This window comes from Centruroides vittatus, unplaced genomic scaffold (genome assembly GCF_030686945.1).
Source record: "Centruroides vittatus isolate TY-2023 unplaced genomic scaffold, ASM3068694v2 contig_505, whole genome shotgun sequence".
In the NCBI taxonomy this organism is placed as follows: Eukaryota; Metazoa; Arthropoda; class Arachnida; order Scorpiones; family Buthidae; genus Centruroides; species Centruroides vittatus.
Window position 1 is genome coordinate 289,077 of NW_027122292.1, and position 13,368 is coordinate 302,444.

General features: G+C 30.5%; 1 protein-coding gene across 1 annotated transcript; it reads left to right on the top strand.

Moving 5' to 3' along the window:
* Positions 1 to 6,425: 6,425 nt before the first annotated feature.
* Positions 6,426 to 12,036, top strand: LOC136978329 (cytochrome P450 4C1-like). The gene is made up of 7 exons (XM_067274037.1): positions 6,426 to 6,436; positions 6,846 to 6,972; positions 7,045 to 7,209; positions 8,431 to 8,604; positions 10,537 to 10,603; positions 11,391 to 11,570; positions 11,655 to 12,036. Exons 1-7 carry the CDS (start codon positions 6,426 to 6,428, stop codon positions 11,810 to 11,812), a joined length of 882 nt encoding a protein of 293 aa, XP_067130138.1. The 3' UTR covers positions 11,813 to 12,036.
* The last annotated feature ends 1,332 nt before the right edge of the window (positions 12,037 to 13,368 follow it).

Consider the following 13,368-nt stretch of genomic DNA (forward strand, 5'->3'; position numbering starts at 1 on the left):
CAGTAGTGGGCGTTCTAGCAGCAACGGTGTCATTCCGTGGTATTAATAATAAATGCTAATGAATAATTTAATAATAAATTCCTACTGCAATAATAATATACCGATTCTATTATTAATTTCAATAATATCTAGGAGCGTTCCTAGTGGCTGTTCTAGGCATACCATGACAGATGTACAGACAGTGCCATCAAGTTGTGAAAATAACAATTTTTTTAATAAAGAATTATTTTTAAGTTTATTTATGCATTTATGTATTTATATAGTTTTCTACTAAATTATTTATTAATCAATTATTATCATTATAATATATCTATGTCCGAGGTCCACCCCAGATTTAGCTTTTACAACACACAAGGGTCCCGCATTTCAACCTAACATATCTGGTCACCATATCTTACTTAGAAAGAAACAGTTTCGCTTAATTGTTTATTGCCTGAAAGATAAAACAGAGACCTCATTTATCGTATTAGAGACAGCCTACTGGATATTGAAAAATCGAAACTTAAATCGCCGCAGAAATTTTATCCACTTGATATCAAGTGCTCTGCAGTTAAATAGAAATTCACAAAAGACAATATAGCGATATGATATTAACCAGTGTTTATAGAATCGTGTATATTAATAATTCTTTATGGTCACAATATTACAATTTATAGAAAACATAATAACAAAGACACTGAAAAACTGTAAAGAAAAATTAGAAATTCAAAAACGTAACCATGTGATCTCGAAAATCTGGGAGTCGGTCATTCGAATTTACTCGCGTGTGACCTCATTCAGTAGGATAAAAATTAATATAGTTATGCAGCATACAATATATTCCTATATGTCCAATGTAAAAATTAGGTTAATGTGCTAATGGATTGAGTTTTCGATGCCGGGCATAAACCTACATAGTGATACGAATTACTGTAATCGGTGGATGTACTGTACGTTAAATGTTTGAAATATGATTGGGTTTATCGCTCTTAAAATCGAAATTCAGCATCTCATTTCATTAATCAGAACTGTCTCTTAATTTATATTTATGTAATTTGCCATTAATTTACTTTAACTTCATATATAAAATCGCGATTAGAATAAAGATCCCATGTAAGCAATCCGTAAAAAAATGTATAATATCCAAAAATATTTTTCAGAAGTGACAAAGCTCATACTGAGAGGAAGAAATTATTGTCACCTGCCTTTCGCCTAAACGTATTGCATTCATTTATTCTAATAATGGAAAAAAATGCCAGAGAATTAGTTGAAGTGTTGACAGAAAAGGAGAAAGTTTTCATAGTACCGGTTGTTAAACAGTGCGGATTTAATGTTTTGTATGGTATGCAAGATGGATTTTACTTCTTATCTGATTGAATTATAGTCATTTATATATTAAGATTTACGATGGATTGTTGATATAAATTATTGACACTAATATTTGTTGAAGTTGTGAAATTTTAAATTTGATAAAGAAATAAATATGAATTATATTATAAATTTAAAAATTTCTTGAATAATACTTTCATGTCTGTTATATTATTTTTGTTATTAATATATAAAATTTATTTCAGATACAATTCTTGGTGTTAAAGGTGGTTCTACTTTTAGAAAACAAAGTTCTTACTATGAAAAATTAATAAACATGTAAGTATTTAATTCGAGATATTGTCTTCTCTGTACAATGATTTTAAATCCGGGAAAAGATACAAATATTTGGAATAGGCTATTTTTGATTTGTTGATTTTCGTTTTCTCTTTTATAAAAGAGATTCTATTGCTTAAAATGACTTGACTGGAATTTCTGCTGCTTAATTTCTAGTTTTGGCGACATAATTCTAATAAGCAATTTATTTTGACTACGAATATGAAAAAATTTTAAAAAGTCGTTTATGAAAATTATATCGCCTGAAAATAATAATGCAATTAATTGATGAAACTGAGTGCTTACTTTTATTTATATAAGCCTAGCAGGAGGTTCCCGTTTCTACTCTAAAACTTTGGTAGCCGAACTATACGCAGTCATCAATATAGACATGCATAAGAAAAATCTCAATAGTATGAATACTTTCATCTGTCTATTCAGTAATGTTAATCAAACACAAAGCTTTCTCAAAACAGTGCCCCATTAACAAACGCATGAAAAGACAAGCAGCTATACACTCATACTGATTAATGACAGAAATGCAAAGCTGCCTGCTCCTTAATCATTTACAATTCCAATGTACATGATAAATACATTATCATTATTCAAGTGCCCTACAATATAAAAACATGATGATCAGGTTCAATGATTAAAATGTTTTCCCAGCTTAGGAACCTGCGTTTCACATCGAGGACAGTATCATCGTTAGAAACAAAGTCATTACTGCCTCATTTCTCTATCAGCACACCATCAAATACATTACCATTGTCTGTGTTACAGACAATAACAGTCATCTTCATGTATGTTTTGTCTACATTTCAGACCCCACATACATTGAGACATCTATAGAAGACATACAACTCATACATCTGAACTCAAACAGAAATAAGCCTATCCAAATTGAAAATGATTTCAATGCCAAGACTGCAACAAGTCATAATTCTACAGATGAGTAGTTAACGAGACTATGGCCCAACACAACCTCACTTATCTTAATACAAGCACCCTTCCCACATATTTCTGTACCAAAAGGAAAAAATGGATCGAGCTAACGTTAGGAAATAGCAAAATCACCCCTAGAATTGACTACTGTTATATCACTGACACATTTTGCCAGTGAAAATAGGTATATCTTCATTCAACTGAACACTCTCAGTAATAATAATAATAATAGTTATTCCTACACTCACAGTAACTGTCATTTATTTTTCAACAATAACATTTGGGCTGGCACCTTTAATACAATCACTGTACTCAGGACATATTAGAACCACTAGTCACTAGTATTTCTATTACCTAACCTAATCTAACCTAACCTAATCACTAATTCTTTTATTATTACCTCTGAGCTGAACATAGTAAACACACAATTTACAAATGAACAAATCCCTATCATTAAAGTTACACTTAAAAATCAGTACAGGCAGAAACAAAACGCTTACAAAACTCTTATAAATAAAACAAGGACAAAAACATGGAATGATTTTTGTACCAACACTAGGAATTGCAATCCCTAGTCCAAACAATACTATTTAGTTTGCAATGAAAATGCTAGCTACAAACTTAATCCACTAATCACCTCCTTGATGATTGCTACATGATCAACACAAAAGAAACTATCACATATATTCTCACTAGCTTAAGCACTGTGGATGAACCACAAGAAGATTACAGCACACAGGCAGTCATCAGAAGTTCTGCTATAACTGCCAAACACGGTAAATAACCAAAACTTCACTGCATCGAGGTATTCTAATGCGGTCCATTTGCTCACCTATAACAAAGAACTGCACCTTGACCACATAACGATTAGGACGGTTATATCCATATTTCAGGCCAATTTTAAAGCGTTTCACTACTCTTTCATAAATGTCGGATCACTGGTCGTTGTCCTACTCAATGAAAAATAATCAGGTTTAAATTGACACGCAAATCATCCAGCAGCTTACAAACAACACAGACTGAGTTGCTTCCTTGAACTCTGGGAAAAGTGTTGGAGACTCTAATTGTTAATAAGATAACATGACATCTATTCAAGCATAGAACATTGCATGAAAATCAGTGTTACTTCTCTAAAACAAAAGCACTCTAGGAATTAAAAATTTGGTTGTTAGTTACATCTAACAAGCTAAACATTATAACTAGTACATTTCTATAATTACTATTCACTTTAGAGGCGCCTTCGATCACGCCTGGTAATCTTTTATTTTCCACACGTTACATGCTCGTCACTGCCATAAAAATCTCTACAAATTTCTTCAGTCTTATCTTAGTCACAGGATTGCAGGTTTTTATACAATATAAAATAACATAATCACTTATATTACTCAGGCTGTTTCTGACCAGACTTGGATGCCAAAGGTCTCTGGAACAGTCTGTAACTATATTGGGGACCTAAACGATACTTTGTCTCCTGGCTGCCTTCTACAGAGCTATTCAGATGACAATTATTTTAGCTTCACACAGGAACAATTAAAGCTTACAAGACATCTGCGATAATATTTTCAATTCACATTCACAAGTGAAGTATTAAGCATAGGCTGCGAATAAACACCAACAAATTCTAAAGCATGATAGTTAGTAAAAATGCACCCTTTGTCAAAGAATTTACTCTTTGTATTTATAGAGGTGCAATTCAACTTACTGTCCTTTCTGCTGTACAGACTCGCAGACACGTGGCCGTCAAACTATAAAACCATCAAAACCTGTTATCCGTTCAAAGGATTGACCCCATTCGACATAGAAATTAAATTCATTGTTTGAAAGGAATATCTTGACACCTTACCCTGGCAAGATTGTAGTGACTCAGATGTCGACAAAATAATAGTGAGTAAGATCTTCCCCTTTTAACCTTGATCGATGATATCAAGAAATTCAGCATAAACAAAAATACTTTTCTAAATTACGATTAATACTCCTCCCACCAACTTGCTCTTGACGTTTTTTTGAAGATCCAGATGATCATCTCATGTTTATGATTTAAACTGACAGTTCCAAAATGGGTAACAAAGTGGGTGCCACTTTTGTAGTTTACTCTCACTTAAACCACGAGCTTCACAACGCTTGCTTTTCTCTAGGTACACACTGCTCAACAGCACATACAGGAACTTTTGCTCTTTATATGAGCTTAATCCACATTAGGCATAGCAAGGACAAAAGACACTACTTACACTATCGAATTTATTTTGACAGAAGGAAAGCTTTATACAAGATTGAAAAAATTGACAGCCACTTAAACTCATCAATCCCATATACCCAGTGGTGATATTCGAAATATTTAACAAGGGGTTCGCTAGCAGAAAATTTTTCCCTGACAATCGCCGACAAATAAAATTGAAGTTTTGAATAGAAATAAATACAATAACTTTTCTTGCAACCGTATATCTAACAATCAGTGGCGTACTTGGAACGTAACGAGCCATGGGTGAAGAGCAAGTAACGATAATATTTTAGAGCTGTCGACCTTTTTTTTTTGGGGCAGGGGTAATCTTCACCGCGAAATGGCGCTTATGGAAATACACACGTGTCATCATCTCTCGAGATACATTATACTTTTTCTTTCGCTGTCCATAGCCCGACACATGTTCGACAGTCATCTTGTATTATCTCGCGCGCGTGGCATTCTGGGATCTCTCTTATGACTGGATCAAGAACTCTCTTGAATCGATCGCGATTAAACCTCGATTGAAACGGTCGAGAGAGATCGCACCATGACATACTCCCTGACCTTGCTCACAATCTAGATTGAAATGCTCGGTACGAACTCTAGTTTAGTAGTATTACAGAGTATAATACGCATATTTTAATATATATTTTTTTTTAAATACAAACCCACTGAGACATGTTCCGTGTGTTTAACAAGGTTCGGGAAACTGAAAATTTTAACAACGGGTTCGGGCGAACCTGTGCGAACCCGCCGAATATCACCACTGCATGTACCACATTCTCTGACATGTAAACAACAACATTAGAATAGATTTTCAATGGGTCCCTGGACATGCAGGGGGTTATCTGCAAAAAGATCGCTGACTGTCTTGTAAGAGAAGCTACAAAGTCTTCGATCACTACTACTTTCAGTTACATTCGTATTTCGTACATCAACAATCATGTCAAGTAGCAAATCTTCATTATCTGGCAAGACAGATGGTACCATGGAACTATTGGTAGGCTCTCCTACACTTTCATCTTTAATGTACTGCGATCTGTCGCCATTTTTACTCTAGTTACACTCTCACTCAGCGTGATTTCTGGTTAGGTTAGGGTTGTCATCTTTAGTCGTTTGGTTAGGTTTGTCCTACGTTATTGTAGAATTGTTAGTAAGTAAGTTAATGTTTAAAAAAATACAAAGAAAAAAATAAGTAATAAAAATTGAAGTCTTGCTCGTTTGTTTTCCTGTCAGTCCGTTCAACTTGTCTAGTTTGGCATTGTGTTCGTTTTCTTTTCGCAAAGCCTGTGTAGCTGTTAAGTAGTATTGTGATTCGATTGCATTCAGTTTTAATAGTGTTAAGTAGATATAAGTTTTCCTACAAACAGCGACTTGGCACTAACTTTACCACTTAGCTATTCGTAACGGCAATCAAATAGTGGTGTTTGCTACAGTCAGATTTTCTTTTAGACCCTTCAGGGGACTAGAGTCTTGCAGCCTAAAAACTGCAGGCCAGAATGAAACGTAAAGAGTGCAATAGCCATACATACGCCGTTTAAAGGAATCTTACCTGTTTTTACTGTCGATCTCATCTCACTTTTTCCTTACCCCTTTTCCCTATTTTCTTTTCTGCTAGCTAAACACTAGTGTATGGCCGATGTTTTTCATGTATGTACGTATATCGTGCTTTTTGTTAGGAATGAAGTTTTGCTTGTTATTTATATAACACTTTTTAGGAGAAAATATTTATATTAAAACAACCTGACTTCTACTTTGTATGTATTTATTATTTAGTTAATCGGAGTTATTCAGAGCATCATGTTCTTCAAAGGAACATATTTTGTGACAGCGTTTATCTACCTATTTCTGTCTTCCAGATTAAGAAATGACATATACAAACGTTTGACAGTCGAAATTTATGTGTACATTTTTATCAAATTACAGCATTAAAATTTTTGAGAATTGCAGCCCAATAAATGTTTATAGTATATTATCGGAATTTTAAAATATTTAAACATTTCATGTTAAAATTTCACATATGAAATGCAACATTTTTTAAAATTATTAATTCTTTTAGAACATTTAAGCCAGTACTTGATAGATCAATCAATTTTCTGCTGTCGTTCGACTTCTTCTTTTATTTAACATCAAAAGGAAGAGAATTTAAATCAAACAAGGAAATTATAAGGAAATTTACAAAAGAGGTTCGTAAAATATTTTCGTTTTTCAACAGTTTATACACACAAATATTTATTAAACCTCAGTTCTGTTTCTAGATAATTTCTGAAAATATCCGACTACGTGAGAATGAACAAAACACGATCGAAATTAATGGAAATCCGAAATCGCTGTTGGACATTCTCTTGGATGCTAGAGATAAAAATCCAAAACAACTAACCATCGAGAGCATCTGCGAAGAAATCGAATTTTTTCTTGGTGCTGTAAGTAGAATATATATTTCTTATTTGACATTTTGGTACGATATTCATTTCTAAGTTGTTGAATGTTCTACTTTTATTTGAATTATGCGAAACAGAATAGAAACTTAACAAAATTCTTCTTAGTTAATTAACATTTGCACATTCTAAGCAAGAGTGAAATCATTAAAACGCTTGGTATAATCCTTAAATAGCTGTTAAAATACCAGCTCATTTTAATATACATAGTTTCTGCTTCTTGACATGATGAAAATAAATTCATTTTTTATTAATTTCGAAAATATGTTTATAAATTTAATTAAAAATTATGGTATGAATGCTTTACAGCAAACTTACAAAACACACATTCCATAAAAACAAATTGTTTGACTATTTTTCGAATTTTATTTTCTGCTTTAAAATGTTCATATTAGTGGAAAACATTTTATTACTAATTTACAAATTAATATGAGGTTTTCACTACAAATAGTATTATACGTATATAGTATTATGAAATATCACGTACAATTCGCTATTTTATTACAACTAAAGTGTTTTTTCCAAATATTGAAGACATGAAAGTAGATGGGCTCATTCTAAAGTCTCAATAATTTATCAGATTTTATCTTAGATATATTTTAACGAAACGTGGTTCCAAACATTTAAATGTGGAGAATATGTGCTGTAGTCAAACTTCTGTAATTTTTTTTATCATATGTATAAATATATGTTAATATTATGGAGACATTTCTGCAAATAATTTCAACCGTAAAAGTGCATACAAACATGTGTTCAGATCGGCATAGTTGGAGTAACTTGAAAATTACTACCGTCAACTGTCATATAGTTTTTTTATGTTCGCTGCATTTATTAGCGGATGCGTTCACAAATAAAGGGAGTGTGTAGACTTATTTCACAAAAATGCCATAACATGATTTCATATTAATCCACACTATGAATGCAGCACCATATTCATCGTTTTATAATTTTACAATTACATCGTTTTATGGCATGTTAATGGGATTTTTTATTATTAAAAATATGCGAAAAATGGCTTTTTCGAATTTTTCTCATACACATACAACGAGAACAAGTAGAAATAACATACTTTTTGTAAATACTTGACTGTTTCTTCGTTCGAAATTGTTGTCTATGTAGTCATTAGCATGATCAATTAACAATATATGATCTGTATTATATGTAAACATTTAAAACATACATTGATAATTTTTCTTCTAATATTAGGCATACGAAACAACTGCACTAACCGTCACCTGGTCGTTGTACATATTAAGTCAACACGAAGATTTTCAAAGAAAAGTTAAGCAAGAGTTGGACACCATATTTGAAAATGATACCGATCGATTTATTTCTAATGAAGATTTATATGAAATGAAGTATATGGATTATGTTATAAAGGTCGGCAAATTTTAATGATTTTTTAATTAATTATAATATATACTTTAATCTTGAATATGTGCTACGAAAGATTAACTGTAATTATTATAAAATTAGCAAAACATGTTATAATTTTAATTTATATATTTTGTTTGGTAAAGTAATGTTTAATTATTTAGCAAATTTTCTATAATCTCATTCATTATATGTTCAATCATAAGAGCTAATTTTGTACATATTATAATATATCCGACACTTTGTAACAGTTATTACTTTCATGTGCAATACGCATTGAATCACTCATCATCAAGGATTCAAGCAAAGAATTTGAGATGACAACTGAGAAATTTTTCCCATTGAAAAGTTTTAAAATTTTTTTTTTCAACTCCATTATTCTAACATAAAATAAATTCGTAAGTCTACATTTTATTAAAAAAGTAACATTTTGCGTAATTCCTTTATTAAAAATTAAATTTACTATTGTGTTTTTTAAATTATCATTAGTTATTAAATTATTGAATTCCTTTGTTGTGTGGTAATTGTCCCGCAATTCCACACATTTTACACAATATCTCATACACTTCTGAGCATAAACTGTGATGATTCAACACATTTAATTATTTTATTGTAGCTTATAGAATAGTTTTTCATGGCGAACAGGAATCCATTTTTTACATTTTCTTTACTTAAATGAATTAGTTAAAATATTTAATTAATGTACACGCAAATTTATTTTTAATGCAAATTAGTAAAGTGGCCCTTCCCACTTAGTTAAGTTTTTCGCTTAACGAAACCTAATTCTTCACGTTTTTTAGAGAAATATTTTAATAAATGCCTGGAACATCAAAAGCATCTTTACAGTTAATCATAAATTACATTCTATGTGGCGTAGAATTGTTCTATAAAAATTTTTGTATTATTAATTATTACAAAAAAATAAAAAGCTTAATTTTGAAAGTAGTAATAAGTTTCATAAAAATTGTAAATGTTTATTACAAAATAACTCTTTTTTTATATAAGACCATAGTCAACATATGACACACCCCAACGTTCTATGGCTGCATCCTGTTGATATTTAACCACAGAGGTTTAATATTATCTATGCATCATCTACGATAGCTATCTTATGCTAACTTTCTTCTCTTAATCACTAGTTTATCCTGAGATATTAAAAGATATGAATACCAAAACACACCCTATACTTGACATAGTGTTTTTTTTTTTTGTTTGTTTATTTATTTATCTGATATTCACGTTATTGAGTTGGTTATATGCAAGAAACTTCGAGGATCAAATCTGACACGATCTCACTACTTTTAATTGTTATAAGCGTAGACAAAAGAGTAAAGATATGTTGGAAAAGTTGCAAAATATTTACTTTTTATTAATTATTATAGATTTCTTGTATTTTCGTTCCTGTTTTCGCACGTTTTCCAAACATCCAGCGTACCACATAAAAAATTATTGAGCTGCAACTTGAATAACATTGCAAAGGTAAAAATAGTTACTGTCATTTAACCATGTCTTTTTTATTTTCGATAAGGTATTTAAATAGATAACAAAAGTAACAACAACTGGAAAGTTTAGTAGCAAGAGATCCCAATTAAGTATAAACAAACATGAAAATCAAAAGTTATGTTATTTCAGTTCAAAATTTTTCCTCAAGAGCATTTGATAACCGGAACAAATCTATCGTTAAAAGAACTTTGATGTACATGAGTAAGTCTCTGCTAATTTGAGATGGAGGGTATATATTTCATATTAAATAAATTAAAAATATTATTAAAAATTGCAGTCAGGCATTGTGACGACACAATAAATAATCGCTGGTTCAACTTATACTATTTTTTAATTAAAATTTTGCTTAATTTAACTCTAATAAAAAATTTATATATTAATATTTTGTGCATAAGTAAAAAAATAAATAGGTTTATTTATATTATCCTGTTGTAGGAAACTATGAGGCTTTATCCACCTGTTCCTATGATTTCAAGAAAAATCAAAAAGTCTTTAAGATTCGGTAAGAGAAATAATTTTTGATTATATATGCGTTTCACTTATTTAAATTATTTTTGATATTTAAACACGTTTCACAAACAAATTAATGACGAACATGTCACGCAAATAAAAAAAATCACAGCCTTTTACTAAAAACCGTTACTATTTAAGTAAACTTTAAAACACGAGCAACATAAAACATGACAACTCCTGCTCCATTGCGCAGATTTATCTTACTTCTGTTTACTGCTAATAAAAGAGGCATATACTTTTATTACGTGTGTGTTTTCGTGTAGATTTCTGTCTGTGTTTTCTCTTCATGTTTGTGTGTTTCGTTTGAAAATTTTTAATATATATTAATATTTCTTTCTGTGTACTCCATAGATACAAAATTAAAAATAAAGTTTTAAAATTGGATACGTACAGATATACGAGAGTAATAATACATATAAATGTACATATATTACTTTTGTGAGAGCAAGACACTCGTCATGGTGCGACATTGAAATGTTTACGAAAATAGCAGTAATTCATGTATAATAGAATTTCGGGCAGTCATGAGTATTCAAACTTTGAACTTCACATCTCTAAAAATGTATTTTGATGATTCATTTTCGGCAAACCGAGCTTCGTTTGTTTTGTGATCGAGTGTCTAAAACGAATTAATAAGGAATTTGCATTAAAAGTGTCACAAAATTTAATTTCTTGTAAAAAGTAAATTTATTTCACGATGGAAAGTATAGTTGTAAAATTTAACGTCTCTAGTTTCTAAGCTATAGTGAATGAAATTTTAATTTTAATTTTTTCAGGAGACAAAGAATTTTCCAAGGACTGGATATACGTTATTTCTATTTTCCATGTTCATCGCATTCCAAATGTTTTTAAAAATCCAAACGTTTTTGATCTCGACAGATTTCTTCCTGAAAATTTTTCCAAACGCTCACCTTACTCTTACATTCCGTTTTCGGCAGGACCCAGGATGTGTCTGGGTGATGAACTTTAGCATAATAAAATATAACTAGCAAATTTAACATGTCTGTAGTGGCATTAACACATTCGGTTATTTTTTACAGGGTATCGTTGGGCCATGACCGAAATTAAACTGATTCTGGCAACAATCCTAAGAAAGTTGAAGGTAAGATACGTAGAAAACACGACTCCACCCAAGTTCAGAATTACTCTTAATCCTAGTCGATCACTCCAACTCGAATTCAAACCAAGAGAACTGTAAATTTTTCCTACATTTAATACTACTGTAAACGCTTTCATCGAATGTTATTGTTTAAAACAATTTAATTTTCGGCATATGGTTCTAAATAAAAATATCTTTGCTTTCTGTAAAGAGTTCTGTAATAAATCGTAACGCTACTAATAAACGAAATTGAGCTTCAGCCACGTGAACAAATCGTTTACGTGTTCCTTAGAAATTAAAATAAAACTAAACATTTTGAATTATTTTCTTTCAAATTATTTTATTAATATATTTGTAAGAAATGCTTCTTAATAATCGTTTTTAATGTTTAGCTTTTGGTTTATTTAAAAACGGTCCTTCTTCAGAAACATTTTAATCTCTTTTAAAATTGTAATGAAGAATGGAAAACAAACGAGCAGTTATTTGGTTGTTACGTCGTCACAATGCCGAACTGCAATTTTTTAGTTTATTTGAATTATAACAATAAAGGTACAGCAACAGGTACGTTTGATAATTCGACTTCCCTCCTGAAAAAATGAGTTTACGCCATACAATAAGCTGTGTGGTGTGAACTCATTTTTCAGGGGGAGAGTCGACTTATCAGAATTCTAAACAGTGTGAAACAAAAAGTATGTTGATTGTGGTGAAGAGTTAAACAATGTCAAGTAAACCAAGTTTCCTGGCATTAACAACATTAATGCGTATGTAAGTCGGCAGGCTTCAGAAAAACTGACTACATAACCAACAAGTGTCGACTTACCCAGGCTTATGCCGACTCGACTGTATTTTTTCTTTCTCCAATTTGTGATGAAAAATTTATGTTGTATAATAGAATAGACATAATATCATTTGATCATTATACATTTTACTTTTAATTCTTACAGATTCTTTGATATGATTATCATCTTTTGAATGTAAATTTTTACAAAAGAAAATAAAAATTCTAAAATTTACTTAATACAAAGTGTTTGCAAAAAATATATCCTTGTCTAAAACAAGTAAGAAATAAAGCGGCATTATAAAAATTACTGCAAAATAAAAGATATGATTTTAAATACTTTATTGTGAGTAACACCAGGGTGTGATAAAAATTTTATAAATATTATTCTATTAATTGTAAGAAAATAGTACGTATTTTCTTAGAAATTGTACTAAATATGTTGTATTTTTGTAAAATTAATAGGTTAACCTGTAATATAATTTTACTTATAAAAAATATAGAAAATAAAAACTATATATCCATATATAGATTGTTTTTACTTATAGAATACGAACACCAAATATCAGTTGATTGGGAAAAATTATTGATTTTACCAATAGACAAAAAATAGTATTCGAAATTTGAAAAAATATTTTTAATCGGATGTTATAACTCAAAGACCGACTTAACTCAGGAGGTCGTATTTCAATTTTCAGATAATTTAAACTTGGAATTGAGATGGAAAAAATATATATTTACCACTACATTAATCGAAAAACATATTAGTATTAGTGGTTTGGAGAGCTTTGATCACAAAATTAATTTTCTAATTACAAATTTGAATTAGATTAATTTTATTTTAACAATAATGCAAAGTTTCTGTATTCGAGAATAG